General features: G+C 42.0%; 1 protein-coding gene across 3 annotated transcripts in view; it reads right to left on the reverse strand.

The window, feature by feature from the left end:
• Positions 1-5626: 5626 nt before the first annotated feature.
• mical1 (microtubule associated monooxygenase, calponin and LIM domain containing 1) overlaps positions 5627-25491 on the reverse strand; it is a 31911-nt gene continuing 12046 nt past the window's right edge. Inside the window, exons 6-24 of one of the 3 annotated variants that reach the window (XM_017487513.3) lie at positions 25263-25418; positions 24641-24741; positions 23536-23793; positions 23062-23177; positions 22720-22846; positions 22483-22552; positions 21951-22098; positions 20801-20997; positions 16482-16576; positions 16206-16271; positions 15651-15834; positions 15325-15416; positions 13545-14460; positions 11770-11879; positions 11407-11514; positions 10533-10626; positions 8878-8971; positions 8485-8558; positions 5627-7577 (exon numbers count right to left, since the gene is read on the reverse strand). In XM_017487513.3, coding sequence (XP_017343002.1) covers positions 7378-7577; positions 8485-8558; positions 8878-8971; positions 10533-10626; positions 11407-11514; positions 11770-11879; positions 13545-14460; positions 15325-15416; positions 15651-15834; positions 16206-16271; positions 16482-16576; positions 20801-20997; positions 21951-22098; positions 22483-22552; positions 22720-22846; positions 23062-23177; positions 23536-23793; positions 24641-24741; positions 25263-25418 — 3206 coding nt within the window. In that variant the 3' untranslated portion in view covers positions 5627-7377. Of the gene's footprint in view, positions 7578-8484; positions 8559-8877; positions 8972-10532; positions 10627-11406; positions 11515-11769; positions 11880-13544; positions 14461-15324; positions 15417-15650; positions 15835-16205; positions 16363-16481; positions 16577-20800; positions 20998-21950; positions 22099-22482; positions 22553-22719; positions 22847-23061; positions 23178-23535; positions 23794-24640; positions 24742-25262; positions 25419-25491 lie in introns of those variants that run through there. The other 2 variants (XM_053686238.1, XM_053686239.1) reach the window with 2 other exon arrangements.

A 25491-nucleotide genomic window follows, 5' to 3' on the forward strand; every position in this document is an offset into this window, starting at 1 on the left:
TTCACCATGGATTCTGTGATGCCAAATGTGCTGCTACAGACGATAAATGCGATAGTTTTACATTCTGTAAATTGTGCCCCCCTCCCCGCCTTCCCCCCACCACCCGTTTCGTTATAACTGTACACGGCTCTGCAATTAAACAGAACGTGATACCAAGTCGTCACCCACTGTGCTGGATCACCGCTCTCATTTCCAGAGCTCCCAGGTGGTCCTGCTTTGCTCTGTTCAGTCTCAATTACAGTGTGAATCGTGGTTTTTTTGGGGGGGGTTTTCCCCTCATACACGCAAACACACACTGCTGCTGTTCTGTGGCCGTTAATATTATGAGATGAAGCAGGGGGTGGGGTGACTAATTCATGTACTGCGATTTAAGAATGGTGAAAGTAAGCACGTTAAAGAAAATAATAAATTACTTTCATTTGCTTTGTATTGCTAAAGTTATGAGAACCAAAAGGTTGATTATTAAAAGATAAAATGTACATGACTAAGAAGCATCAGTTCTCATGAATATGGTCCTGATTAATCATCTTTCATCTAGTAATCAGCTAAAGTGCTGAGTCATTTCACTTACATAAACACTAAGACTGATTTAAACCAACAACATGTAGAGATCAATCGGTTCTCTGAGACCTTACATAAACAGCGCACCAAATCTCTAACATTCCACCTCAGTACAGAATGCAGAGGCGTAGAGTGATTAGCGATGCGAATCGGCGCTTTTAGGTGAATACTGAAAGGAGACTCACAATGCCGTCACACTCGCAGTGCGATCTGATCAAAATGCGTTGATGGAAACCTCTTTTCAACATTTTTCTTAGGCGAGATGTGCGGTTTCGTCGGTTGCATAAGTTTTCACCCCCGTGCGCATTTGGATCCCCATATCTTCGCCCATTCTTCTCGACAAAATCGCTCATGCTCCGTCTGATTGGTTGGAAAACGTTAGTAAACAGCAATTTTCAAGCCATAGATTCTCACCTGGAATGAGATCTGCCCTTGATTGGACCATTCCGACACATTCAGGATCTTTGCTTTGGCAGTAAGCTTAGTCATTGTCCTGTTGGAAGATGAACCTCCACCACAGTCTCGCGTCTCTTGTAGACTAGAACAGGTTTTGTCTTCTTGTACACCTAATTTACATGTATTCATTTAGCAGATGTTTTTATCCAAAGCGAGTTATAAATGAGAAAATACAAGCAAAGAGCGGCCAGCTTAGAGTGTTTATGTAAGTCAAACGTAAGTGAAATGACTCAGCACTTTAGCTGATTACTAGATGAAAGATGATTAATCAGGACCATATTCATGAGAACTGATGCTTCTTAGTCATGTACATTTTATCTTTAACAGTCAGTGTTTTGGTTCTCATAACTTTAGCAACACACCAGCAGTATCTTGAGTTCCTACCAGAGTTTTGTCCACTATTTCATTCACCGATTTTGTGAGTGCCTTTGCTCTCATTTTACACACCAAAGTGTCTCATCAGGCTCATCGAACAAATCACAAATGCCTCTGCTCCTACAGTTGCTCCTCCTGGAAGACGGTAGTGACAGTGTTGTGTTCAGCTTTGACATGCATCCATTGACAGTGTGCAACGAGTTGGTATTATTAATGGATGCAACTATTTGTATTATTGTTGCGCTTATAGAGAGCACATGTAAAGAACTGAAGTGCATTATGGGTATTGTGTACCCACTAGTGTCGATTTTTAAAACATAACATAGTGTGAGACTTACTGAGTTCACCGGATGTTACTATTATCTACTATCCGCCTTGTTGAGAGTAACTAACGGTCTGTTAATGGCTGCTGATTGGCGGGACCTTATCTATTCTTGTTTTGCTTGATTTGACTGCAGCTTTTGACACCATTTCACACGATATTTTGTTGAACCGTTTATCCGATATTGGGATCACTGGTATTTCTTTCGCCTGATTCACTTCATGCCTCTGAAACCGCACACAGTCTGTACAACTAAAAAATTTCCAATCTCAATCTTTTCCTGTCAGTTTCTCGTTATCCATTGACGGTTCCTTCGTTTTTTTCTTCCAGCCAGGTTAGGAAATTGGGTGTCCTTTTCAACAGCGCTCTTTCTTTTGAAGCACACGTCAATAATATCGCTCGCCTCCGTCCAGTTCTCACCCCGCGTAGAACTGCTAATCTTATTCATTCGCTTGTAACCGCTCGCATTGACTACTGTAATTATCTTTTATTTGGTTTGCCACTCAAGCTTCTCAATAAACTCCAGTGGATTCAGAATTCTGCTGCTCATATCATAACCCGGATTCCTTCTATACAACATATTACTCCAACCCTTCAACAGCTTCACTGGCTCCTTATCAAATTCCGAACTGAACTCAAAATTCTCCTCCTCACTTACGAATCTCTTCATAACCTCGCTCCACCTTACCTTGCAGATCTCTTACAGCCATACACCCCTTCTCGAGCTCTCTGATCCTCTTCGTTGGGTCTCCTCCATGCACCCAATATCAAAACTGGACCACTGCAATGCACTACTCTCGGGCCTCCCAGCAGCTCCATCAAACCCCTTCAGATGATTCAGAACGCAGCAGCACGCCTCGTCTTCAACCAGACCAAAAGGACCCATGTCACACCCGTCTTCATCTCCCTCCACTGGCTTCCTGTAGCCGCCCGGATCAAATTCAAGGCCTTGATGCTCACCTACAAAACCTTATCTGGAACACCACCCCCTACCTCAACTCTCTCCTGAAGGCTTACGCTCCCTCACGCAATCTGTGATCGATCAACGACCGACGCTTAGTAGCGCCTACTCAGCGTGGCTCAAGATCCCTTTCCAGAACCGTCACACTAACCGTCCCTCAGCGGTGGAATGAACTTCAATCCGGACCGCAGAATCTCTCACCATCTTCAAGAAACAGCTGAAGACCCAGCTCTTCCGTGAACACCGAACTAACCCCTAAAACGCCAACCCACATTATCCTCTCTAAAGAAAATAACAATAAAAAACCCTTCCTCTGGCACTTACTCCTCTACTCTGTGCACTTTGCTTTTCTAGAACTCCATTATAAGATCTTGTACAGTAGCACTACTCGTATTGTCCTCTGCTTGTATTTCCTATTTGTAAGTCACTTTGGATAAAAGCGTCTGCTAAATGAATAAATGTAAAATATCACGTATGATTTCAGTGTACAGCATGATTTAAGAATAGTACATGTACCATTAGATTATTACATGTATAGTGTTGATCTTCAGTCTCCATCTTACTTGCTTTCCTTGTAACAGCGATGTAGGGCGTCCTCTAGTGGTGATGTAAAACAATGCAGGCATACAGTTGTATCACTGCCCAGAGTCACAGTCAGCGAGGGTCTCATTTCAAATATCTGAACAGTACAGTACATATACTGGTTAATCTTGGGTAATTAATGGCTAAAATGTGTGTTCTTGATCACAGTGTCTGCTTACTATTGAAACTTTTGTTTGGGTTCAGATGGATGAATAATATACAGTAGCGTACATATCATACAGTACGTCAAGTAATACATTTTCGCAAGGCCAACAAAAAATTGCGAGACTAAACTCTGGAAATATAATGCCTACAAAATGTGGTGGCAATTTTTGGTGATTTTGAAAACATGACAAATTCCTTAAGACTGTACTCAAGACTCTTTTTTACTTTAGGCTTTTATTTCCGTTATTATTGTGTTTGAGAAAGGGGGACCGTTGGCATCACTTGGATGTGTGTATATTACTGTCGTTGCTTCTAACTGTCTAATACAGGAGTGTCCAATCGTATCCGGAAAGGGCCGGTGTGGGTGCAGATTTTCATTCCAACCAATCAGAAGCCACACCTGAGTCTACTGAAAGCCAGGCTAATAATAATAATCATAATAATCATAATAATAATAATAATAAAAAACACACATGCTGATGGCCAGCTGTTTATTGACATCTGGAACCACAGAGTACCGACTGAACAACAAATCTGACCATATGAGGCCAACGTAGGGTATAACAGAGCTTACCAAGCATCGTTTCAGGTAAATGGGAACGGAGTTGACATGCGCTCCTACTCAGACATGCACCGTCTGACCTGATACACTTTTACCATGGCTCCTCTCACGCTGCCGTTCTGCCGGATTCATCCTGATGCTCTGCTTCTAAAAAATAAAAGTTCATACCCAAGACTCACTCTTGCTGGTTATTCTCACATAGATGCTGTAGATTTGAACACAATACCTGCTGCTGAAATCATAAATGGTGTGCTGTGCTCATCACGGGAGCGTGAGAATAGCGGGAGCCATAATGATGCTCCCTTATTATCTGGCGTTACCGAGATGAAAATGGGTTCCCTTTTCAGTCTGGTTCCTCTAAAAGGTTTCTTCTTCACGTTGCCTCGGGGAGATTTTACGTGTCATTGTCAGCTCTGACTTGTTAGGAATTAAAATATACATCTGGATTTCTGTAACAAGGCTTTGCTAAAAGCACCATACAAAAAGAAATTTGAATTGAACTTGAGCAATTTCCTTTGGGATCACAGTAGGCATTAAGATAATGTTTTTTTATGTGACACAATAGTGGTGATTTTAGCCAATATTTTGGTTACCATTAGCAAATACATATAGTGTACTATACACTATGTGGCCAAATGTTTGTAGACACCTGAATATCATACCCAAGATCCCATTCCAGATGTAGGCCCCCTTTGTTGTTTCCACTAGATTTGAGTGTGGCTGTGGGGATTTGTGCTCATCCAGTCACTAGAGCTTTAGTGAGGTCAGTTCCTGACGTCATGCCAGGAGGCCTGGGGTGCAGTCAGTGTTCCGGTTCACCCTGAAGGTGTTGAATGTGATTACGTTCAAGGCTTTGTGTTGAATCACTCCAACCTTGGCAAACCATGTTTTCATGATCTCGCTTGAACACGTTTCGGCTGGGCTTCTTAGTTCCAGTGAAAGGAAATTGGTAATGCTACAGCATACACGATCATTCTAGACCACTGTGTGCGTCTCTGCGGCAATTTTGAGGAAGGCCCACATACGGTATGATGTGATGGTCAGGTGTGCAGAAACCGTTGGCCGTATAGTGTATATTTAAGTGGAAGTGGGTTGTGGAAGGAAAACAAAAAGGAAGCTGTAATTGTGTCCTGCTTAGAATAAATTAACTACAGTTCCAGCCAATTCCCAGCATACATCACTGCCAACGTGTTTAGTGCATGTATTTCATGTAATAATTATGAAGCCCCTTTACAGGCTGAATGTAATTACACTTTAGTAGAAGAGAAGTCACCTTGACAAGAACTCAAGATTCAAATTAAGGCAGGTGTGTGCGTGCTTTTTTTTTTGTTTTTTTTTTAAAGCAAAACAGAACATCGTAAAGATCGCGACAGACTGTGCACGATCACACAGACTATATAATCTGCGCAGCAGGATATTTCAGATAGAAAAATAACCACGGGCATCCATTGTTGAACCTAATTCCCCAGATAGTGCTGCTTTTGTTTTGTTCAGCAAACGATTCATGGTTTGCAGGTCTTTTAAAAACACACACAGGCACACTGCTGCTGTTCTGCAGCCATTACCATTGTGAGAATGAAGCGTGCAGGCTACTGGGAGCTCAAAATGACCCGAATTGAAATGAAGGAAACAGTACAATTGGCATTTTGTGAACAAATTATATTTGTTGTTCTTCACATGCTGTGTGAAATCAGTACAACTAAATATTTCTACCATCTATATAGCTATACTATTTTCTGTACCATTTCCGTATCCTAGGAATAGTCATGGGAATCCTGGAGTCTATATCAGGGAACTCGGGGCACAAGGTGGGGGACACCCTGGATGACAGAGTGCCAACCCATCACAGGTCACAATCGCACACGCACACACACTACGGACAATTTGGACACGCCAATCAGCCTACAGCGCATGTGTTTGGACTGGGGGAGGAAACCGGAGTACCCGGAGGAAACCCCCGCAGCACGGGGAGAACATGCAAACGTGCGGGAATGAAACCCCCAACCCTGGAGGTGCGAGACAAGCACATAACACAGGTCATGGATCAAAAGTCTTCGTTTGTAAAAACATAATGTCGTTGCTCCCCCAAGTTATTCTGAAAGCCTCCTTTTCCTGCCTCCTGTCTAAATTCAACCAAAACTCCCTCTGCATTTTGTAGCTCCAGCTCAAATCATATCAGCACACAATATCCAGCACGACATGCATAAAAGCAGCACCCCAGACAATTCAGAGTTGTTGTCATTTATACACTGTATTTATTATCGTGTGAATTCCACGTGCCAGTGCCGTCATGGGTAAAAGAAAAGAAAACGATAAAGAAAACCAAAAACAAAGCAACTCTAAGAGTTCCACGTCGGACCATTCTACAACCGTACCACCTACGAGTTGTACATTACCGACCGCAACGTACAGAAGCAACACAACCACCGTTCCATTCAGATGAAAATACAGCTGTTATTTCATGGCATTTCAAATCAGAACAGAAACCCTGAGTTTCAACATCAACTCATTTGAAATGGGTTTCCATGAAAATCATAATAATAATAATAATAATAATAATAATAATAATAAGAAGAAGAAGAAGAAGAAGAAGAGGATGAAGAGGAAGTTGTGGAGAATATAGAAAATGTAAAGAGGTACTGAATGTATCAGATACATTCATAAATAATATATGGACTATGATTTTAAACCCCCCCCCCCCCCCCCCCCCCTTTTATTTTGTTTATTTATTTATTTATTTATTTTTTTTTTACAGCTTTTGCATCGACATTTCAGATTATGGCATGTAGTCAATAAGCAGCAGCAAAAAGACTGAAATACCATTTCTAACAAACAACACATTATAAATGAGTTTTATAATGACAGTGTGAACATTTAGCTTTCAGAATAGCTATGTGCTTGCCAGAACAGCTGGATAAATATGAGAGATATAATAGATTAATACACATTCAAACCATTTTTGATACTTACACCATAATGATGCAATCTTTCAATTTCACTGTCTGATACAGTGTGTGGTACATACTGTGTGTTTGTGTGTGTGTGTGTGTGTGTGTGTATGGTGGTGGTGGTAGTCTAGCTACATTATGGGGCTTCCACTGGTTTCTCTCTAGGCTGTGACTAGGCAGTGAAGGCTTGGGTGGCTCATAATAAAAGTGCCAGAGTTTTCTGGAATAATCTCGGGCGTCTTTCATGGGTGGCCTCGGTATTTGATTTGACAGTTTAAACCACACTACATACTCTGAACCTCCAGCCATGGATCCTGAGTGTGTCCAAGTGCACACAGTAACAAGTCGTAGGCTTGTATGCTTTGAAGTCTTTGGTTTGAGATGTAAAAGCTGAAGGGCAGAACGTGGTGACAAAGAGTCTCTATGTGCGCGTGGGTGCGTTCTATCATGCCCAGTGTACCTGAGCTCCTGCAGTGGACAGTCTCTTGTTCTCCATCACTGCGGAGCTCAGATGTTCCTCCTCCATCTCTTTAAGCCTCTTCTCCTCCAGGAAGGACACAAGAGAATTCCTCATGTCCACCACGTCCAGCATCTGCTGTAGGATCTGTCCCTCCTCTGCCAGTTGCTCTGCAGTCTTCTGAGAATCTACACACACACACACACACACACACACACGCATTATTGTGAACAATATTTTGACCTGTCCTGTATAAATGTACATAGATGAATCAAACCACATATCTCACTATAGGCTAACTGCCACCAGCATGTGCAATCCTGTTTAAATATCCGGTACAAATTTTAAACCATTACATAAAATATATAATATTGCAACGTTTATACATTATATATACATACACACATACATACATACATACATACATATATATACATACATATATATATATATATATATATATATAAATATATATATATATATATATATATACATACACACACACACACACACACACACACACACACACATATATACATTTATACATACATACATACATACATATATATATATATATACATATATGTATATGTATATATATATATATATATATATATACATATATGTATATATATATATATATATATATATATATATATATATATATATATATATATATATATATATATATATATATATATATCTCTTCCTCCTACCTGGGTGGGTTACTGTCAGTAAAATTGCATTTACAGAGTTTAAATACGCCTCGTCAGTCCCCCATGTTCAGCTTAAGAAGCATTAGACTCTGAAAATAAGGATCTCCAGGAGCAATATCAGTATGCAAATGGTGTCCTGAAAGGCTAAACTAGCTTAGCAAACATGTTTCGTGGCTTCCAGGTACTGTTGCATCCTCGAATTAGGTCAAAGCTTAGAACATGACATCACTAACTGAGCTACACGGTCTCTTTTATGGTTTCTTTTTCAAACCTACACAGAAAATCTGTTCTGAATGGGGGGGGGGGGGGGGGGGGGTAAATAAAGTCTGCAACGGGTGAATACAACAAAAGTACAAAACCAATAAGTGGCCTGTAATACCTTCTATCTCCATATAGCGACGTAGCTCCAGCTCCAGCATGCTCTGCTTGTCCTCCAGTTCCAGCTGTCGAGATCTGGATAGCAAAAATGAGACAGATATTGCATTAACATTACATGGTGGGACTCGGTATGGGGGCTGGGGTAGGGAAGTGTTATGGTATGTAAATATATGCTAAAATCTACAGCATGCTCAAGGCAGCTTAAACATACCCTATCAGCGCCCATATTCATCTTAATAAGCATTAGACATTTCGAATAAAGGTTGCCAGGAGCAACGACAGAGGGGGAAACTGTGTCCTGAAAGACTTGTATTAATTAAATGTTGAAATGACTGCACCATATATAGAACAGAAAGGTTTGGAGCTGGTGTAAGCATGGGCAGGCTTGACTTACGCCACCATGAGATCAGATTCCTCTGAAACCAGGGCGTTCTTCTGTTGCACCAGGTCGATCCACTGGTCAATCATGTCTGTTGAGGCATCAGAGCCTTAAGAGGAAGAAAACAGACATTAACTGGATTAGCCAAGATAGCATGGTACAGAACACATTTTTATCCTTTAGTCTATCGATGACCTCTTCAATTAATGCAAATATATTTAGATATCATCAACATGTCATGAACTTGACTCAATCACTGGCTGACCAACTCACTGAGCTCCTCTCTTTGAGGACATGGGGACAGTATACCAGGATGGAGTAGCAGAGGAATTGTGGTGTCACTACAGATCGATATAAAGTTACTCAGATTGATCACCTTTATCATATAATAATATGATATGCTATCGATCAGCATCCGCAGCACAAGAAGACGCACTGAATGGTTTAATGGAGTATAAATCATACCGTATGTTATGGCTTTCACCGTCACCGAGATTTTGGACTAATGTGTTAGACGGCCCTCTCTACCATCATCATCATCATCATCATCATCATCATCAAAACACCATTTAAAAGAAATATCTTCTGAAAGAACAGGTCCAGGGACTTGTAGAATCGATACCAATGCACACTAAAGCTGTTCTGAAGTTCTTGTTGGCCCAACAACACATTTTTTCCGCCCGTTCAATTTGTCAACAATCTGTATTTCTCAAATAAACCACCGTTTCTCACTGAAGTCTCACAATATTACATATACTGTAGCACATGTGCTGTTTTAGCCTATACACCTTTCTACGGTATTATCAAGTGATTTCTTATTTTGGGAAATTTTTTTTAAATTTTTTTATTTTTTTTTAAAGTGTATTAAATCGCAGTGGACACGTTTTAATAAACGTTCATCCAAGATTTCTTATTGACTTAGTTCTGTCGATTTTGTAACTGCCCCGTTTTGATCGTGTGAAAATGTATACATTACTGCTTACAGCACAATAATTAAATATACATGAAAAAAAAAAAATGAAAAAAAAAAACAAGAAAACTTGTAAATATGCATGTTTCTTCACTCTAGCTGAATCCTCGCTCCTCGATTTCTCAGAGAACATTTAAAGCAGGAGTGTCCAATCGTATCCGGAAAGGGCCAGGTTTTTGGGTGCAGGTTTTCTTTCCAACCAATCAGAAGCCACTTCTTAATCTACTGAAAGCCAAGATCAACTGATCATATGCCCACCAGCTCTATGCCTAGGTCTTAACAATTGTTACGAGTGATTAAGGGAATTTGGCCTGTGTGTTAACTCATATTTATACCCCTAGTCCTGTTCCTAGTCATCCAGGTGTACTCATAAAAATGTCAAATATCAATGGGAATATACTTCAAATATATTTTTTCTCATATGAATTCATAGCGGCGCCAATAATTTGTGCACACCTATGTTTAACAAAGATTTGTTGTTGTTTTGGATAAACCTGTGTTTTGTTTGCAATTGTTTTGATATCCATGAGAGCAGAGTATTTTTGTCCTTTTTTTTTGTTTTTTTTTTGGGAACAGCCTTCTTTGCTCCTTTTTACCAGCATGTTGCCAATATGAGTGGAGGGCACTGTACTGCATGTCCATCGATCAGTATTTGAACACTGTATAGGTGAAGAACGTATCAGAAGATGAAGAGACATACCAGCCTGTCCTCGGAGAGATCTCTCTAGCACCACTCCCTTCTCCTCCAGGTCTTTAAATGTCACCTCAATCTCCTCCAGCCTCCTCTGGATAGACTACAGATCACACACACGCACACGACAGACACCAGGAGGATGATTGCACTGGACATTACACAACAGTCCAATGTGAGACAATAATTTTGCACGTTTAACTGGGTGTGCTTCAACATTTCAGTGTTATGGCATGGGATAAATGAGCGGCAGTAAAATAAAATTAAAAAAGTGTACTTGACTAGAGTCTGTTTTCGCTACATATGATGTGAGGACCATTGCAATGCAGGGGCGAGAAGGTGTAAAGTAGGACAACGTTTTCACACATACAAGCCCGGATATTTCACACCGGCGCAGCACAAATCTAATCTTAGTTTACAGAAAGAAAAAAAAACAAACACCACACACACTATATCTGAATAACAGGGGTGTAAAAATACATTGAAATATATTGCAAAAATATTTTAATGCCTGTAGGAGGTAATAAACCTGCAGAGATGATTCAATGGTCCTATCATACAAACCTAATGATGGCGCATGTGTTTGTTGGACAAGCGTGATATAGAGAAATAAAGAATGAGAGTAGTTTCTCCTGTTGTGGAATTTGTTTTCATTTTTAAGAAGAGTACAAAAAATTATTATCATCATCGTTTTTTAAGTAGATCCTGCTCAACTAAACAGGAACCGGTTCTGGTTCTGGCTGCGGTCCACTGGCTGATTTCTCAGCACTCATAGTCAGAGCTACATAACGAGAGCCAAGTAATGCAATACACGATGTCCACACTGTGGATTTGTTCAAATCGAAATGGTTTCGTTATCTGCAAAAGGAGTTAGATTTCTAACCTGAGCTTTACGCAAGCGCTGGAGTTCACTCATCTTGGCCCTTCGCTCCAGAGTCCTCATCTTCATCAGCTCCTGTTTCTCCGCCTCAGACAGGTTCACTGATACAGCCTGAGCAAAACCAAATCATGTTAACGCACTGAGACACAAAACAAAGCAGAAGACCTATTTTTAAAAAAAAAAAAAAAAAAAAAAAAAAAAAAAGGTTTCGATTTTATATTCAGCTGGTGGTTTAGGAGGGAGAAACGCTTAAATAAATATGCACATATCATAGAAGGATGGATTCTTCGCTCAAGGGCAGGTCTCTAGGCGGCACCTGCTGAGCGGGGCAAGCATATGAGTACTAATTATTTTCCAGCATCTGACCTGGCCATCTATGAAATTCTCCAGAGCGAGATCCTCTTCGTTCTCTTCATCGTCTTCTTCGTCGTCGTCGTCGTCACCATCCGCCTCATCCGAATCTGCCTGACCTAGTGCTAGTAATGCAAAGTAAACATAAATAAATAATTAAGTAAATAAACTCCCGGAGAGTTATAAGGCTTCTGATTTGAGACAACAAGCAAGACCACTGTGTAAGTTAGAGATACCTGTATGGTATGGGTTTTGGAGCATCAACGTAACTAAGGAGAAAGAAACCATTAACGTGGTAGGAGCGAACTTTGTACAGAGTGAACTTACGAACCTTTTTTTTTTAATGTTTTTTTTTAAAAAAAAACTGATGGGCTGGTCTTGCGAAAGGCAACATATAGACAGGCGTGATAAACTGTGGTGAAAAACCCCGCCCAAGATGAGCACACTGTTCAGAATAGTATAAAAAGACCCATGGTATGCTGCATGGACTCAGATTGTCTGCAGACATCTCAACTTTATGGCTTAAATAAAAGTCTGATTTCTTTTGACATCTACAACCCCTTGTCCATCAAGCTTTTGACCAAGGTTGGAGAGGTTTTTCTAGAACAATAGCTGCACTGACGACTTTGCTAGCGAGCTTTGTACTCAATTGTGTGCAGAAATGAAAAAACGTGTGTGAGGGGCCACATCATGGTGGTCCTTTGAAAGATTAGGAGAGTTTACAGCATGATGTTGGAAACAGGTCATCAGAGACATACACAGAAACCTAGCCAATAGCGTAGCTGTATACAGGGCTGCACGAGAGCTCTTGGTCACGCTCTGGCCCTCACTGTAAAATAAACGGGTGTCTATTTCTATACAGATATAACCAAAATGCTGAGATCAGATTTTCCTGCAACAAGACATGAACGTGAATATATAACATGAACGTTGTTTGTGTTTATTCTTAGTGTAACTACTGTACACTTCAGCTACGAGCTGCACGATAAATACAGTGTGTATATTGTTAAAAAGCTAACAGCGGAATTGCGTCATTCGAATGGATTCTCGCATTCTCTCTGTCGTAGCGAATCGCATTTTAATATGCGCTCCGTTTTCTTTCTTGTTTATCCAGTCAAGATGGTGATAACATGTAAAGAACCACACCAACAGTTAGGACAACGTTACTGAATCACTTCTCAGAACTGACAGTTTCATGTTATTCCATCCATCCATCTTCTATACTGCTTTATGATTTTCAGGGTCACGGGGGAACCTGGAGCCTATCCCAGGGAGCATGGGGCACAAGGCCGGGTACACCCTGGACAGGGTTCATGTTACTCAATTGACAAAAATTTCATCTGATTTAACACATTTGCTGGAGCCATATCTCCCTGCAGCTCTCCCTGAAGCTAAGCAGGGTTGAGCCTGGCCAGTACTTGGATGGGAGACCTCCTGGGGAACATTTAGGTTGCTGCTGCTGGAAGTGGTATTAGTGAGGCCAGCAGGGGGCGCTCACCCTGTGGCGTGTGTGAGGCCTAATTCCCCAGTATAGTGAGGGGCACACTATAATGTAAAAATAGCACCGTCTTTCGGATGGGACGTTAAACAGAGGTCCTGACTCTCTGCGGTCATTAAAAAGCCCCCACTGGCCCTTATCTACCATGGCCCCCTAATAGTCTACATCACTCTCCTCTCCACCAATAGATGGTATGTGATGGGCGTTCTGGTGCACTATGGCTGCCGTCACCTCATCCAGATGGATGCTACACACTGGTGGTGATTGAGAATAAGTTGGGATATTTCCGTACCTGCAGGATGGATTCGTAGCACACTGAAGCGGTGCTGCAGCCTTGGTGAAGACAGGTTCCAGGGTGAGAACTTGGATCGGATTCTTCCCTGCCGGAGCTGACTTTCTCTCTGCGCCTCTTCTTTCTTTTTCAAAGCCCGGCAAAGCCTTTTCTGTCGAATGTAGCCCCATGATGCTCCCCCGCTCGAGTAACCCTCCTCCTCTGCCCCACCTCCATCCTGTGGCCTGGAGGATGAGGACGTAGACGACGAGGACACTGGTGTCTCGGAGTCCGAGTCCTGGCTGAAGGTAAAGTCAATCAGCTGCGTTTTCTCCTCGGCTGACAACTGGAGCTTCCTAAGTGAGGCCTTGGGTTTGGATTCACTGTCCGTTTTCGGGCCGTTTTCTGTCTCAGCAGAAGGAGTTTGAAAGTCCTCGTCATTTTCAGGGACGGTTACCGGCACCGATACGAAGTTAGTGAGGTCTGGAGTTGGATCTTGGCTCTCCTTGAGTTCGGTGCGTGAGGACACTACGCTATGGATTTTGCGGGGTTTAGGGACGGGCACTTTAGAACCGCGTGGTGCTGGCACCGGGACGGCGACAGGACAGGAAGACTCCTCGCCTTTTCGGATATCGTCGCCCTTTGACTGGGTCTCACTTACTGGACCCAATTCTGTAGGTATGGCAGGCGTATTGCTGTCTTTATCCCCACTCAATACCGGCTGGTCCTCGTGCTCTCCGAACGTGTTGCACTCTGCGGTTTCATCACACTCCGGATCTATGGATATTTTATAGGAGCTTTTTCTCTTTACAGAGCGACACATCTTAGGAGTCACATCAAACACACTCTCTTCCTTCTGCACGTTTTTACTCGCTTCATTCTCCACATTCTGTTCCTCACTCGGCTTACTGCGACTGCCCTGTGTCCTTTTAAGATCCTGTACGGATAGGAAAAAAAGAAAAAAAATGTACACTGCATTTACATCAACATCTAGCCATTTAGAATACACTCTTATCCAGCACAACATTAAGTGCAGCGGACTAGCAGGCTGTTCAGACTGGAGAGCGCTCGTTCCTCTACTGATATCAAACCACCTCAGAGAAAACGCGAGTGTGATTATGATTAAGCATGGCACTGAAATGATACCCACGACGGGTATCAGTATCAGAAAATGCCGGATGGGATAACGGAGGAAAAAACATGAATGGCCATTTATGTGAGTGTTTGAGCACGGTACGTGCATCGATTACAAATCGCTCATGCTAACGCTTAGGAGTTACAATATATCTTTGACTGATACTCGAGGTTTCAGAAACGGTTTCGCGAAAGAAAAACTCTAATTATGATCATACGCTCCATTTCAAAACCGACTCTGTGTGAAATAAACGTGACGTCGCATTAATCCGATTCATCCGACAAACGAGACAAGACGTGTTTTGTAACCTAAGCACAATACCGCCTTAGTACTGAAAACTCTTGTGATAAAACACCTCTCTACGGTTTCCTCTCCCTGCAGCCGCCATGTTGCACGGCCGTCAGCAAAATACAACCCGAGTGTGCAGAAACGCTACCCAGCTCAACGCTTTCGCCACTGTCGCGATAACCGCACGCCCGCTTTCTGTTATTTCTAGCGTAAGCGCAAGTAAACCGTTCAGAATGAGCTAGGGTAGAGCGAATCTCCCACAGCAATGCAGAACACACGTTCGTATTATTAATCGACACTGTGACGCTGATCGAGGAGGGTGAGAACGACGGGAGCACTAATACACACTGTGTAAATCAGCTGTGATATGTTCCATACCTCTGCACCTGCAGACGGATCTGATTGCTCAGAGTCTCTCTTCTCCTTAGTCTCCTCTTTTGGCTCAGAATGCTGCTCGCAGTAAAACCTCCCTGTGGACAGAGCAAAGAGTAAACAGCTGAAGCTGGCACAACATGCTGGCATGCAATCATACTTCTCTACAGAGGATGGAAGAGGGGGAATTGCGCATGCATTTTAAATAGAGTTATTGCAAAAAACAAAACGATTATACATATATATATATATATATACACACATACATACATGACACCTGTAATATTTAGCATTATACTAGTGACAAAGCCTAGTACAGTGAAAAAGCTGACCTGCGTCAGCGTAGAAGGTGTATCCTCCCTGGCGCAGTGTGGTACCACATTGCTGGCATGTGAAGCAACTGCGGTGGAAGAACTTGCCCTCAGCACTGCCCCTCTCCAGCACGTAGAGCTGCTGATTGCAGAAGTAACACAGCTCGCTGCTTCCTCGGTCTGCCACTGGCACTGTGGGCACGGGCTATGGCAGGAGTTCAGAACAAGTACGATGTTAACAGTGTTGTCCACTCGCCTACTGCGAGGCAAAACATCCGACTGAAGAGCTCGACCAAATCAAAACAAGGAAAAAAACGACGCATAAGATGAATCTATAATCTCACAATGAACGAGGTCATTAGTATACAAACACATCGTCTACATTCAAAAGCCTTATTTTTGTCTGTGCTGCCCAGCAAGTTTAAAAAAGGAGGAACGAAAAGAAGAAAACGCTCTTTGAAGATGCAGCACGGATACAGTGTGATGGGCAGGGATTGTCTCACACATGGGTAACAAACGTCTGTACACACACACACACACACACACACGTCCAACATTAAAACAGGCAGTACTCACGTCTTTCTTTTTCTCTTCCTCCCTCATATCTTGTTCCTTAGCTTTTCTCTCAGCAGCCAGACGCTCCTGAGGGACAAGTCACATGACCTCATTTGTGGCTCGTGTTATGTAATTCAACCAGACATACCGTACACAAAGAATTTAGTGCCATTTGCAACTGCCGTTTGGAGGAAAAAAATGAATAAATAAATAAATAAATGAATAAATAAATAAATAAATGAATAAATAAATAAATAAAGTGTGCAACGCGAGCATGGCCTGGTGTTTGGTGCCCACCTTGCGTCTCTGGAGGGAGTTGTGCTTGAGCTTGTTGAGGAAAAAGACAGCGGAGCGGGTTCTAGCTAAGGACAGGGACTTCGAGCTGGCCTGCTCTGTGGAGCACAGGATGACAACAAAGTCAGCAACATTCCACCATTAATAAATATGAAATCACTTCGAACTGTACAGAAACGAGTTCATGTGGAAAACAGAAAAACAAGATGAGAACAATACTGATTAACAACTTGATGGATTTAATTATTATTTTTTTTTTGCATATTAACGAAAGCATTGGCATCCCGTCCAGGGTGTACCCCGCTTTGTGCCCGATGCTCGCTGGGATAGTCTCCGGGTTCTCCCGCGATAAGAGGTATAGAAGATGGATGGATTAACGAAAGCTCTTCCGTTCATCATTCTAATCTCCATCACATCTGCAGTGTAATACCACAGACAACCGTTTTTGACGCCATTAATCGTCACGAAAAGAAAATCTGTTCAGTCCGGGTGCACTTATAAACGGCAGCCCCGGGGCAGTTGCTTGATTCTGTAAATAAACGTTTTATAAAAAGTACGTGGCTATATGGTGCAAAACTTAACACTATATGCTTTACGCGTTAAAAATAAAGGATGAGCCAATAACGTCTACACGATGTGACGACTCCATTCATAAAGCAGCGATCTGATCCTCGCAACACCGCTGAACCTGCTAGGATGGGATTCGATTTAGTATCATATAACATGATGTAACCGATCTTGCTAAGAATCCTGGGTAGGTTCTACCCTTCGTTCGTGAATGACGATGTACAGAAGGAGTTATGGGGAAATAACAGCTAGCTATTAAATGATTTACACATCAGTTTAAAAATATGAATTATTTCTTACACACCACGTTTGTCCATTTTTTTATTTTTTTTTGTATAATAATCATTTCACGATTGTTCCATTGATTAATCGTAATCAATCGTTGCCGTTTTAAAAGCAACGCATCGAGCCGTGTCATTGGATCGTTACACCCCTATGACCGAAGCTGTTCTTTTATCAACTATCCAACACTGGAGCAATGAATGAACCACAAATATCTTCTTTTGAATACACAGTTCTAATGGAGCGTTTAAATAATAAACTGACTGCAAAATTCATCAAAACTGTACAAAAATACATTTCCATAAATATTTATCGCCTTCCAACAGCTTCCATTATAAGCGAGTTCATTTCTTAGTACATGGATGGAAATAACTGTAAGAGATATTTTAAATAAAGAATTCTTTAAAGAATAGTAAGCTGACTCACATTAGGCAAATCTCTTCTTTTTTTTGGGGGGGGTGGGGGGTGGGGGTGGGGCAGGGTTAAGATTCTACATCACCATCATTTAATTGTAGGTGAAAGTGTCGAATAGTGATGGGAGTAATTACAGTAAAAATATTGAACAACAAAAAGAGAACTAGCTAGGAAACAAAAAAGTGCATAATTCACCAACGAATCAAATGAATCATGACTCATGTTTGTGCCGGACATCATTTTAACATTTATACGTGTAATTCTTGACCGCAATTAATTTTTTTTTTCTAAGGCTTGCATAATCAAAACATGAATCATCATTTTAGGTGAATACAAAAATCCTCCCCCCCGACTCCACATCCCACCCCCAGCAGATAGTATTCCGTTCTGCTGTCTGCATGCACACCTCCACACATCCATCATTCCGTTCGAGTGACAGCTCTGCCTGCACGTCTGGTCGGGATTCCAGATGAACACAGCATTAAAAACCCCGAGGTCTGGACCTAGCCCTTTTCCCAGCATGTGAAATCATTTCTCACCACACTAATACCTTTTTTTTTCTTTCTTTTTTTCAGCTTACACGACGCCAGCTTCCCCTCGTATGGAACGGGCGAGTGTGTGTGTGTGTGTGTGTGTGTGCGTGCATGCGTGTCAGCTGTAGCGGGGTTGGGAGAATCCCACCCTAGACCCACGACGAGCCGTTCGAGTTCTGCTTTTCATAAATGCTGCGTGTGCTGCTGCAGCAGCACTTGAGATACAGACAGCACAAGACAGGACAACCCATTCACAGCAGAGCATGCTGGGAAAAGAACTCTTAAAGAGACAGTGCGTCCATGACAGGACGCTCATGCTTCCAGTCAGTTCATATAGGACGCATCTGCAGAGCCTCCAGCATTGGAAACGACCAACTGCCTCCACACGGTGATGAACACAAGCTGCAACGCTGCATTTTACGCCTCACTGTCACATCTCCGACTGTTATCTAGATCAATTTGCTCTGCGCTTATTTCAACTTCTATCGATGTCTTCAATCAGATCAACTCCACCTCTTAATCACTGTCATGGGAGACACTTAAATCCTATATCAGAGGGCAGATTATTTCATACTCCGCTCTCTCTATTTAAAAAGACCCACCGCTAGGCTTAATGAACTCACATCTGCGATCATTAACCTCGATCAAAGATATGCACTGAACCCTTCTCCAGAACTTCTTAGACAGTGTCTCGACTTACAGGCAGAATTTTATCTTATTTCGACGAAAGAGGCGGAACGCTTGTTGTTGTGTACTCGTGGTTCACACTATGAACATGGCGACGAGCCGAGTCGTTTACTGGCACATCAGCTGCGGCGTCAGGCCACTTCCTGTCTCATACCTAGTATTAAAAACACTTATAACACCGTCACTACAGATCCCATGGAAATTAATGCTACTTTTAAATCGTTTTACTCTTCACCTTATAAATCCGAATTTCCCACAGACGATACTAAAGTGAACGCATTTCTTCAAAACCTTTGTAACCCTGTTATTGATTCGAATACTGCCAAGCATCTGGACTCCCCACTCTCTCTTGAAGAAATTTTAATTTCTGTTAAAACTATGCAATCTAACTAAGCTCCTGGCCCGGACGGGTTCCCAATTGAATTTTTTAAAACGTTTACTGGAAAATTAGCTCCATCGCTTTTGGCTATGTTCAACGAATCTTTGGAAGCTCTCCCTCTTAAGGAGGGTAAGGATCCATCCTCCTGTGGTTCTTATAGACCGCTGTCTCTGCTTAATGCGTTGTAAAGGTGTTGGTGAAAGTAATGGCATCTTATTTAGAGAATGTACTCGCTTATATTATATCTGAAAAACAGAACGGTTTTATAAAAGGGACGTCAGTTGTTTTTTTAATACCCGTACGCTCTTTAATATCATTTATTCAAAGCATTCGTCTGTGCTCCCTGAGGTTGTCATTTCTTTAGATGCTGAAAAAGCATTTGATAGGGTTGAGTGGGAGTATTTGTTTGCAGTTTGGAGGAAATTCTGATTCGGGGATAAGTTTATTTCTTGGATTAGCCTCCTTTACTCATCCCCTAAAGCCAGGGTTCATAGGAACGATATTTATTCGGATTATTTTGCTCTCGGACGAGAGTGTTGCCAAGGCTGTCCTTTATCCCCTCTGCTTTTTGCTGTCGCTATCGAGCCGCTGTCTATCGTATTAAGATCTTCTCCCTTGTTCAAAGGGATAGTTCGATACGGTGTCGAATACAAATTGTCGCTATATGCTGATGATTTGTTATTGTATGTAACCGATCCTATTGCCTCTATGCCTGCTGTCTTTGGTGTTCTGGAAACCTTCAGTTTTGTCTCGGGCTATAAGTCAAATTTGGAGAAAAGTGAGTCAGATCTACCTTTTCCATTTAGTCAGTCAGGGTTAATAATAAAATAAAATAATTTGTTCTTTTATTTGGGACGGGAAGCCTCCAAGGGTTCGTAAATATTTATTGAAGATACGTCGACTTAGTGGAGGACTTGCATTACCCAATTTTCAATTCTGTTAGTAGTAAATACTCTGTCTCACTGTATGTACAGTATGCATATGGAGCGAAAGACATGACTTGAACACACTAACGGTAACGGTTGGCCAGCTAGACACGGGGCATTGCTATATATGTGAATATCGATCGATCAAAAACGACTCAATCTCAACGTTTATAATTCTGTGCTGCACAAAGAACTAAGAGCCATCTCTGAATATCTACCAGCGATCAACGTTGACCGAGCATCGCCCCCCGTCTCATGTCCTCTGCGAAGCTCAAACACATGGCAAAGCCGACAGCTGAGGGCAGCACATGTGTACTTTCTATAGATGTGTGAACGGAAACAGATCTCTATACGAGGATGTAGCCCAAATCACATACCGCATACCAAACGTGTGATGGTTTAGACTCCTGGGACTGTGAGAAACACCACCATGTGTTCTGATTAGTGAAGGTTGTATGTATGCGAGATATATTTAGATTGAATCTAACACCAAATCTATGTCAAATGTTGTGCTAGTGCTGACTACGCATCTACCTGCTGGTTTGGGAGTCTCACTGAAAGCATTGTGGACCTGAGTGAGGTACAGCACCACAGAGAGCTGATCAATCTCCTTGCTAGAGGCAAAGTCACTGGCAGGCATGATGGGTGCGATGCCAAACTCCTTCTGGAGAATGTCAAAGGCCACCTGGTTGTTGTATACAGCGTTTTTTTCATCCAGAGTGGACACGTCTCTGCAAGAGAAGAAAAGAGTCGGCTTGGAAAATAACAGATGGTGCTGCTCAGGCCTTCTGAACATGACAAAAATACTCAAGTCGGTTTGTACACATATCGCGGGCTGTCAAATACTTAACGGGGGGGGGAGTTCAAAACTCGGCATACGTCACACAATTTTATAGTTTGCATTTAACGTTGAGCAACATCAGTGAAGACTCACACGACCGCAATTCCAAAAAACTTGGGACGCTCATGAACCCAGCCTTACTTTTCCAACCTTTTGTTGTCCCCGTCCCAACTTTTTGAGGCCATCGAAGTCAAAGCGAGCTAATGTTTTTTCCTAAAATGGTACACGGTTTTATGTTTTTATTCAGTTTGAATGTTTTCTATGATCTACTGTGAATAACATATGGGGTTAATGAGGTTTGCAAATCATTGCATTCTGTTTTTATTGACATTTTACACAGTGTCCCAACTTGTTTGGAACCGGGGTTGTATTACACGGCAGCTATAAGCAGTCACTCATTCCCTCACTTTGTCTTGAAACAAATTGTTACAGAGAAACCACAAAAGTGCCAATCAAATGTCCTCCATCCTTTTCCCAGGGAAGACGACATAAAGGAGCAGCCTTACCTTACACAAACGTATTCTACAGCGAGCTTCGGCACGTCCACGGACAGTTTCTTTGTTAAATAATTGCACATTTCTAAAATCCATTTATTATTTGGCCCCTTTGGAGGAGTTGTTACCGTACAGTAGAAATGACAGCGTTTTATAACGAGCGCATGGATATAAACATGTGCTTTGCCTTGCAGCTGGCACGACTGTCAGAGCCACTGTTATAGACAATGAATCAAGACTGATCGTACTCGAGAACAGCGCTGTGCTGTAACCTAATACACATCACTTCATATTTGGAGAATACTTATTCTGTTTTCATAAGTAATTCTGCCATTAAAAGAAGCCTTACATGAGTTTGGGTCTGAAGTGTTGGATCAGGGCACAGAGCGCCAGGCCAGACCTCCAGGACTGACTCAGGTCTTTCACTTTCACCCTTTTGCACCAGGCCGTGTGTTTCTGACACCAGTTCAGCAGGTCCGCCACACGTCGCAGGGAAGCTGCACACAACACGTGGATTTCATCGTTCACTGGGTGTGGTGGATTAAAATTTTTATTGATTTATTTTTTTTTAAACACACTGTACTATCAATTCAGGTAATTGAAATGCTATTAGAGAAAGATACTTTTCTCCAGAGGAACACGTGTGGGCTTGATTAGGTCTAAATATTTATCACATAGCATGGTAATTAAGGACAAACAGACTGCTTTATTAGTGTGGTGAGTGCATTGTTCGATATGCAGATGTACTGGATTTCAAGGAGTTATACCCCTACTATTTATATCGAATGGCTGTTCGATACATTCTTCCGGATTTTAAACAGTCGATAAAATCAGTGGAGGCACAGTGAAGTTACGAGCAAGTGATTGCGACTTTAACGTACCTTTACCCAAGTTCTTTGGGCTGGATTTGTTGGTATTCAAGTGGCCCTCAACATTATACAGATGCTTCACCTAAAGTACGCACCACAAACATAAACCATACAGATCACAACCGATTTAACCGGATACACTCCTCGAATATGGAATACACGCCATGTGGCTCATAAACTCCACCACTACAAAATAAAAGCCTTTTTTTTTTTTTTTAAAAAAAAAAAGGGACTTATTTACATTCTTACTTGTATAGGTTTTATGGAGGACATGTTCACATTAGGGTACCGGGTGCTCGGATCGATGCTGTAGGCGGCGTGGTTCTTGCTCGTGTTCTCAGGAGTGGTCTGAGATAGTAACTGATACACACTTTCCCTGTTTCGTTCAAATAATGCGAGGAGATGAGATCAGGTGCTGTTTTAAAATCTTATCATCTCATGATCTGATCCAGCTATAAATCCAGCTCTACAGTGTGTTACATTTCCTGTTGAAATGACTCAGGCAGCACAAACACAACACCCCAACGAAATATTAAGAGAGGATGTATTTACTATAAACACATGAGAAATATTCGCATTGCTCTTCAGTACCTCTCGGCCAGAACCTGCATATGTGCCGTTCCTTTTCCCCAACTCCTCACCATCCACGCCGTGTCGAAAGCGGCCAGGAAACCTCGTGCAATTCCTGTCCCCAAGGGCCAAAAGGGCTACACACATCAAAAGCTGCGTTACTACAAAGTGGGAAAATGTCACTGTATCAACTGTATCAAAATGCTCAAGATAAGGAATACATGTATGCTTTTTTTTTTAGAAGGTATACAACAGAATACAGCTATTTTAGTGTTCATCCTAGCCATCGTTTCATCACCAATACACACGGCTCACTACATTTAATAACATTTCACTTCAAAGCATGGTAAAGCTTTCCGTCTCACTGCATCTCACCTACATCGGACAACGGCACCGACATGACGTGGGAATATGCACCTACTCTCAAGTCAGAGAAAGATCAGACTATACTGTGAGGTGAGAGTGTATAAGTATGTGTAGATTTGGCTCACACACCTCCACCAGGCAGTCTCCCACCAGGCCAATGAGGAGTTTCTTGCCCTTGCGCTCCATCACCATCGAGGAGTACTCGGCACGGTGCATGCACGTGAAGTCGAACATGGCTACATCTGCCTCTGCATTGTGATTCGTCGCGAATTCAAGGTTAGGAAGTTTGCGGCCCGTGGAAAACTCGGCGGCGTCACGCGCGTAGTTCAGTAAAGCCTCCCCGTTGACGTTAGCAGGTGCTAACAGCTGCTCCACATTAGCATTGTCCTGAGAGAAAGAGACAACGCATTAAAATCAAGTACACTCAACTTGACTTATTCTTCATAACCGTCATCGAAACCACCATTAATACTGTGACAGGATTTACTGACTTAATGAAAGGATTTGACATCAGATATAACCCAACACTACACGTTTTTCTGAATAAAGCCAGTCAAATTTTTTGTAAAAATCTTAAGACGGTTGTGCTACTGAGGGTCCTCCGTTTTGTTTTTAATGATATTCAAAGTAGAGGTCGACCGATAGTGGGTTTTACCGATACCGATAACTAAGTTGGTCAGTACCTGTCGATAACGATTAAATCGACCGAGAGTTATTCAACCTGTTACCGAATGAAAACAAACACCCAAGTCAAATATTGCTGAACTTTATTACAAAAATAAACGGTACATACTGTGAAAATGTACTGTACTTTTTAAACTATTAATAAATAAATGTAAATAAAAAAAATATACACATCCAAACTGAACCGAAACAAAACACTTCAAATAACAACAAAATTTGACAGTGATTTTTTATTTCGCCTCTAGAGGCCGCTCTCGTACCGTATAATGACAGCAGACCCTTCTCGGCCGCTCCTGCAATGGACGCAACCGGGAAAAACTATCCATCGGTCGACCTCTATAAGAAACTAATCCTGGAAAATTCACTTCATGAAATTTGATGGTGAGAACATACTGAGGATCAGTAAAAACCCTGTCTCTGCGCGTGTGCGTTTCCATCTGTGGGTGTTTGTGTGTTACAAAGACCTACTGAAACACTGTATAACTAAACGAACGCGCTCAGTGTCGATAAGTGTCATGCTTCAAACGTTCAGTGTGTGTCCTGGCCTTACTTGCATGATGACCCCTTTCTTCAGCAGACTGTTTTTCTTGGCAGTCATGACAAAGTAGTGAGTGTCATCTTTGTAGTAGACAATGTTCTCCAGATCAATGCCTGAACAATCCAGAGGAGAGAAATGACAGAAAGGAAGAATTCCAAAAATGTCAGGCAGTCGTGGAACAGAAAAGATGAGAGTCATTTATGGGTGTATATGATACCAGTCAAAAAAAGTTTGGACAGCCCTGCTCATAGAAGCGCTTCATTTATTCATTAGCATTTTAAAAGCGCATTTTTATAATAATTTACGATAAACACTGACGGATAAAACACATCGAATTATTCAACGGGAAAAAAAATATTAAACGAAACAAAACTACAAGCTATCATGTTTAAACTACATTTTGAATTCTTTAAACCGAGTTTAAACCGACTTTAATACCGAGCCCAAACTCTGGACTAGCAGTATACCCGTCTGTGTACATTACCATTAGCGTGTATGTGAAGGAGTGCACGCGTCAACTATGCGAGCGTGTATTATACAGTACATGAGTGTTTACGTGCAGGTGACTATATAAAAGAGTTTGAGTGCGCTTATATTCATAAGCCCACATTTCCACACTGTCCTGCTTCCGTACCCATCTCCGTCTGAAGGTCCCGAAAGAACTTCTGGTTGTAAATGCGTGCCACGCCGCTGATCTCGGGCACCTGAGCCTCGGCTTTGGTGCGGTGGTTAACGAAGTTAGCAGTGATGCCGATGGCCAGCTTCCCTCTCAGCTCCTTTCTCTTAAACCCTAATGCAGAAACACACACACACACACACACACACATGGCATGCATGACTAATTATCAGAATACGAATGACTA

This window comes from Ictalurus punctatus, chromosome 15, assembly GCF_001660625.3.
Source record: "Ictalurus punctatus breed USDA103 chromosome 15, Coco_2.0, whole genome shotgun sequence".
Lineage (NCBI taxonomy): Eukaryota > Metazoa > Chordata > Actinopteri > Siluriformes > Ictaluridae > Ictalurus > Ictalurus punctatus.